The sequence below is a fragment of the Sinocyclocheilus rhinocerous genome, unplaced genomic scaffold (genome assembly GCF_001515625.1).
Source record: "Sinocyclocheilus rhinocerous isolate Xijiao unplaced genomic scaffold, SAMN03320098_v1.1 scaffold957, whole genome shotgun sequence".
Taxonomy (NCBI): Eukaryota; Metazoa; Chordata; class Actinopteri; order Cypriniformes; family Cyprinidae; genus Sinocyclocheilus; species Sinocyclocheilus rhinocerous.
The window spans coordinates 833,031-839,299 of NW_015649405.1; the positions used below are offsets into that span (position 1 = coordinate 833,031).

The window sequence follows — 6,269 nt, forward strand, 5'->3', positions numbered from 1 at the left end:
ACCCTCTAACTCTAGCACTCTCTATTCTAATTCTATTCTTTAAAAAAAAGCGCCCCTTTTAGACTTGCACTCTCTTTATTTACTAACTGCTTGTTTTCTTTAAAAAAAAAACTAACACTACCTTCTCTAATCTTTTTGTATTTTATCTATTTGTTTTCTTTTTATTTATTATACAATTAACAAAAGCAAAAAAGGCCTCTAACACTAGCTTGCTCTATTCTATCGGTTTTCTTTTTATTTATTATATAATTAAAAAAAAAAACTTGCTACGTGTACTGCGTTAAGCTGTAACTGAGACTGCGACTTGTTATAGCACTTGCATATCATTGCTTTTTTGTTGATTTTGATTGCTTCGTAAGTCGCTTTGGATAAAAGCATCTGCTAAATGACTAAACGTAAATGTAAGAACAAACCAAAAAAATGGTCAACTTGCTGCTCTGACATCATGTACCAATGTACAGACAAAAAGATGCTGAGACATTTCTGAACTCATTTCTGAGTAATTTATGATTGAGTTTTAGGGAATGACAACAGTTAGAAGTTAGTGCATGATTAGGCTAGGGTAAGTGAAGCTCCCACTAAACAAACTTAAAATGAAGTTTAAGGGTTGTTTAAGTGTCCTAAAACTATTTGAACACAACGGAAAAATCGAAATCAACAATCCACAAATTAACAACGCTTTTGGCAATATCCTACACACTTTACCTTCAGATCCTGGCTGTTTCAGGACACCAACGGGCACCATTACGGTTGGGGGTGGGGAGCAGAGTGCTCCTGATGCCTGGGCTTGTTGCAGAGGGGGAATAGTGGAGCAGTACTCAGATGGGTTGTTGGGATTTGGGCTCTGGTTGCCTCCTCCTCCCATGTTCTCCCATGCTTGAGCTAATAAGTAAGACGCAGAGTTCAAAGGATCTGGTTATTCACATAGTACACCTAATTTCAAGTCTTGACTGGTTCATTTCTGTATAAAAAAAGACATGTAACCAAAACTCCTGTGAAGTGATTCAATCTGGGAAATTCTGAGGTACAAAAACTCCCAGTCTATAGAGGGAAATTTATAACTACTCCTATGAGTTTCATATCACTCACCATTCATAAGTGCACGATGGCAGGTAACACAAACCCTCGCTTCTTTCCTGTCCATGTACATCAGCCTGCTTTTCAGACTACAACAAGCAGCACAGAACACCTGGCCAAACACACCACGAACAAAATATGTTTGCTTTGATAGAAACAACACCAGAAAATGAGACATCATAACAAATGAGGCATAATAACAAAACAATGGAAAGAAACTACATGAATCGGTCATGAACCAGTTGTCAGAACATCAGAAGTGGTCTAGAACAATCACGCTTCTGTCAGATTATACCATTTTGCACCACAGATACATTTCATTTTCACTCTGCTCTTTCCAGTTGTTCTTTCCAGCCCATATCTGTGAAAATGTCATCAACAATGCAGCAATTTATCACCAAGGGAAATTAAGGTGTTAGCTATTCCAGCAGTCTTGCAGTTATTTTAAGTGCTGCATCGACAGCCATTTCTCCCTGAATGATTTTGACAGTTTCACAGGTTTGGAGCTGCCTGACAATTACCCTTACTTCCTTGCAATTTTGCTCTCTCATTCTAAGTCAGCGTCCCACTAGCTGATTCAAAGCAGCTTGATTTTGGTCAAGGATGTCACATCCGACTTCTCCTCCTGAAATTTTGCCCTCTTCTGTCGAGGGTCTGTCACATTTACTAATTAAGAATGGAAGAGGGGTGCAACAGATGAAACGAATGAAGTGTAATGCAAAATACTTACAACATAATTTGAGAAAGTACAAACAGATTGGTCTGCGGATGATTGGACAAACTTGAATTCTGCTTGAGCTTCCAACTTGCCAGAAGCCAATATCAAATTGATTTCAAATTTCTGAAGAAAACACAAGTGGTGCTTACCTATGCACTGCCAAAAGGCAAGTGTTGTGGCCTGTTGCCAGTTTGCTGGTTTTCAAGCATGTTGATAAGAGTAGTTTTGGTAGTTACTTGGCCAAGTCAAAAGAGCCAAATCTTATCTTAAGCCTGATTGCTTAGAAAAGTAACATCACACCACTCCTCAAAAATTTGTGCAAATTAAGAAATCATGTACCTTGTCACAAACGAGTTACAGCCCGTTAGTTAAATACTTGGATAAGGGATTTGAGTAAACTTGTCTTAAAAAACACCACAATAATGAACAATAGGCTTTACCTTGCCACAAGCCCGACAATGATGCCTTCTTTTAGTAAAGGTGAACTTGACCTCGCACTTCATGCAAATGGGTGCTTGGGAGTCAGGAACCCAAACAGGAGCCACTTCCCCCAAAGAGTTGAAGGGTTTCTTCAATTGCTGTCCTGCCTGAAGGTCATTGTCTGGACTCTCAGAAGGGATGAGCAAGCCAGAAAAGCTATCTCCATGCTCTCCATTCATTCGAACGACCCCAGACTCAGTTGCTCCACAAGACGCCTCAAGGCCTCCTGTCCTACTCTGTGGCTCCAGGTTCTTGTTCTTGCCAGTGGAGCCAAATTCATTCTGGACTTGGCTCGAGAAAGGCTGGGGAATCTGCAGCTTCAGACTGACAGGCTGTTTCGGGCGGGCACCACCGTAGGGAACGCTGACAGGCTGCAGCCGGCTGTTGTTGAGTTTGCCCATTCTGCCAGATTCCAGTCCTCTAAGTGAATCACAACACTCTTGTTTGCTTTCCTCCATTTCTTTTTCCTCTGTCACAGAGTCCTCCTTTGAAGGGACCGCTGACTGGCTTTGCGCATCTCCACCAAGATCCACAATCAGACCATTGGACAGGGACTTCTCCGCCCCTGATGATTCAGACTCTCTGTGCATTCCCTCGTGGTCACTCTCTATCGTTTTCTCTTTCTCTTCCTGATTTGACGCCCATGTGTCTTTCCCTGCCATTTCATTCTCAACCAGTCCACCATTTTGAAAGGCACCCTCATGATTCTCCCTCTCACAATCCAGTTCTCCGCCATCACTCACTGATTTGTGCAAAACTGCTTCCCCTTTCTGGGGATTACTTCCTTCTGGAAATACCAGATTACAGTCCCTCACTCCGACCTCACGGACAGGTGAACCACTGTCAGACTGGCTTGCTTCCATCTTAACACCATTATTCAAAACTGGTGGCCCATTCCCACACTGTTCCTCGAGAACAGTGAAATCTTGAAGACCACCGCCACTTCCCTCGTTAGTACCATTCTGCTCTATCTTAAACTCTCGGGGACCAGTGTCCTTAACACTTTGCTCATCCGTAACAGTTTGACATGTCTCATCTTCGTTGACCGGAAGAACGTCAGTCCGGTCACTAAGATCAGGACTAGATGGATAACCATTTTCCAGCACCACTCTGTTGGAGGACGGCAAGTCTGGCAACTGCCCATCAGTGCTCACCAGCTTGCCAATGTTGGGCTGGGGCAGAGGAGGACTGTGAACATCTGCTGGCCGTTCTTCACTCCTGCCCTCTGGCTGCTGCCCCACCCCCTGTTTCCCATCTAACCTGGTGACCTCAGCCAAAGAGAGGCCATCTGACGTCTGGGCGTCTAGAAGCGGCTTGAAGCTGATAGGACTGTCCCTTGGGCTGAGATTGGAGTGGGTCAGTGCTGGATTCAGGGAAAGGAGGTGTGATGGCGGGGCGAGAATCTGGGTCCACTTGGCATCCGAGAGAGTCGGCGTGTCCGTTTCATCTGAAAGGATGAGGAGAGAGCTCATTAGCTTCCTTTTTGAGAAAATTGAAACAAACAGAAGATCAATTGAAAAATGAGGTCAGGCTAGATTGGAAAATGTTAAGGAAGTGGGCCAATCTGGTCATCGCCTTGGGATCCATCTGTCAAACTGACACATGAATGCTTTGGAATGTGGGCAGGCATTCCCTTTCTCTTACATACGTCCAAGCATACACACACACTGCTCTCCCAGCTTATTCGCCTTTCTTCTGGGGCCGTTTAATGGTTTCGAGTCTCCTTTCACCTCCATTAATCTGTCAAGATTAGTGTCGGAGAGGGGATATACATTCGTTCCACCGTTCAGTGGCGACACTAAGAGGGTGGCTGTGTGTGAGGCAAGTCTGTGTGGCTTTTAATGTTCTTTGTGACATACAGGACAAAGCAATCAATACATTTCAAACAGTCAATTTTATATGGTTGTGCACCAGGAGATGTTGTTCCGCTTAACCCAGAACCGTGAACAAAATAACACTAATTGCAATATCCTGCTATAACTCAAATGCATATGCAACCTTAACCTTGTAAATTACATGTGCTTGACTACGTGACACCATTTAAACAGTGTTCAGGAAAATCAGGGAGAGGCAGCAGTCCTAAGGGGAAATGCTAATTCAATTGACCCCATTTACACTACAGACTGCTGCCACCAGCACTGCTACCTGCTTGTGCTAGCCATGCTGTGTGCAGTTCAACCCAAGCGGCAACGTCAAATATTTGTTCTACTTCTGTCGGCACCTGTGTTACTCTGTGTTCAGTTCATTATGCTCTAATTCACCTGACTATGTGGGTTATCTGAAGATATGTAAATGTGCTGAGACAGAGTATCTTTTGTTACTAACATTACAGAAGTATGCCCTCAGAACACCTCTGACTGTCAGAGCTTTATTCTTTTTTTTTTTATTCTAAGCATTCTCCTACCTTCGTTCTGTTCAAACTCATCCAGCACCTTGTCCAAGTTAAAGGCCTCAGCCTGAAAGTAATTCTCCATGGGTCAAGAAACTCCACCCTGCCAAGTGCCGTGTGAACCTGAAAGGGAAGTTGCCTTTTTCATGAGCACATAAATACAATATTTTCCACATGCTCCAGTAATACGGAGCACTAACAAGGTAAAACAACTACAACTAGCGATTCATCATAAGTGATTTATCACAGAGCCTTTTCCTCTTTAAGAGTACATGTCATGGAATAGTTTATAACTAATATAACCATCAACACAGAATCCCAATGCTCCCAATTACTTTTTTAACAAACTTCAGGTAGTACATTTTATAGTATATAGCCATGTAGTCATGAAATAAAATAATAATCAGCTTGTCATATCAAAAATAATTACAATATCACTGCATCCCAAATATAAAGTATGACAGGTCCTAATAAATTGCACCATCTGATTTGTAATTAAGCTAATTAAGTTGAAAAGAAACCTTATTCTCACCTGCCCAGAGGTCCTCTTCAGTAATTGCAGGTATATCTGCACAAAGGCTCCTGATAGAGCCCTTGTCTCATCCAGTTTCACACACATTGGACAGCCAAATCTGAAACAGAACAGGATGATAAGACCTCACGAACGACATACAAACTCTACTGGGTTTAATTCTTCCTGTCATGCCTGATTCAGCCTAATGCTAAATAGATGCCTTGTGTTCATGCCTTAAAGGTCTGAAATCTTCCAGCTAATCTGTTATTTTAAAAATCAGAGCATTTCCGGTACTTTGCTGAGCTTTGAAGATGGGCAAAATCAGGTGCACAAAGTTGTGGTGGACTCTGTTACACTGTAAATGCTGGTTGAAAGTCTCTTCACATCCCGATAGCAATCATTAAGTGTTTCCCCTGCCATTATATTAGGGGGGAGGCCCTGCAGTCTGCATCGCGCACAGCGGAGTTCCACCCCGATGCGCGCACACAAGTGAGCACACTCCCATTCCCACTAGTATTTGTGAATATTAAGCCGCAAAACGACTATTTAATAGGGCTGGGTAAAAAATATCGATATCTCGATAATAATCGATTCTCTTTCTTACGGAACGATATTGATTCTTAAATCCCAAGAATCGATTAGTCTAGCCTGTTTTCAGTTAATGGATGGAACACTGAAGGGCACTTCCCATCCAATGAATCGCAATAAGCATTGTGCTTTGGTACTTTTAATATAAATAGATCGCGGTATCAACAGACCGAGGCGCACGTGAACTGATCATCTCCTCCACATTAATACCAGTTTTGGCAGTTTTGGCACATGACTAAACAGCCTAAGGTAAGTTAAAAGAAAGAGTATAACTTTACAAGCCGTATCCTGTCTCATGTAATCGCTCAATCAGCGTTTCAGTTGCGCAAAGACGTCAATATAAAGTCTTGTAAACAATGTCACGCAACGTCACATTTACCTCAGAAAGGAAATTTGGTGGCCAAAACTGTAAAAAACTGTAGAGAGGGGCATTTTTCTAAATATATTGCATCATATAACATATTCATTATAAATTTGACTGTTCTTCAATGTTTAATTTATGT

At 42.3% G+C, this 6,269-nt stretch overlaps 1 protein-coding gene across 1 annotated transcript in view; it reads right to left on the bottom strand.

Annotated features, from left to right (window-relative positions):
- LOC107710544 (zinc finger FYVE domain-containing protein 9-like) overlaps positions 1-5,278 on the bottom strand; it is a 25,749-nt gene extending 20,471 nt beyond the window's left edge. The window contains exons 1-5 of the mRNA XM_016515328.1: positions 5,197-5,278; positions 4,680-4,787; positions 2,236-3,722; positions 1,090-1,189; positions 706-882 (exon numbers count right to left, since the gene is read on the bottom strand). Of these exons, the coding sequence (XP_016370814.1) occupies positions 706-882; positions 1,090-1,189; positions 2,236-3,722; positions 4,680-4,749 (1,834 nt within the window). The 5' untranslated portion in view covers positions 4,750-4,787; positions 5,197-5,278. The remainder of the gene's footprint in view (positions 1-705; positions 883-1,089; positions 1,190-2,235; positions 3,723-4,679; positions 4,788-5,196) is intronic.
- Positions 5,279-6,269: the final 991 nt, after the last annotated feature.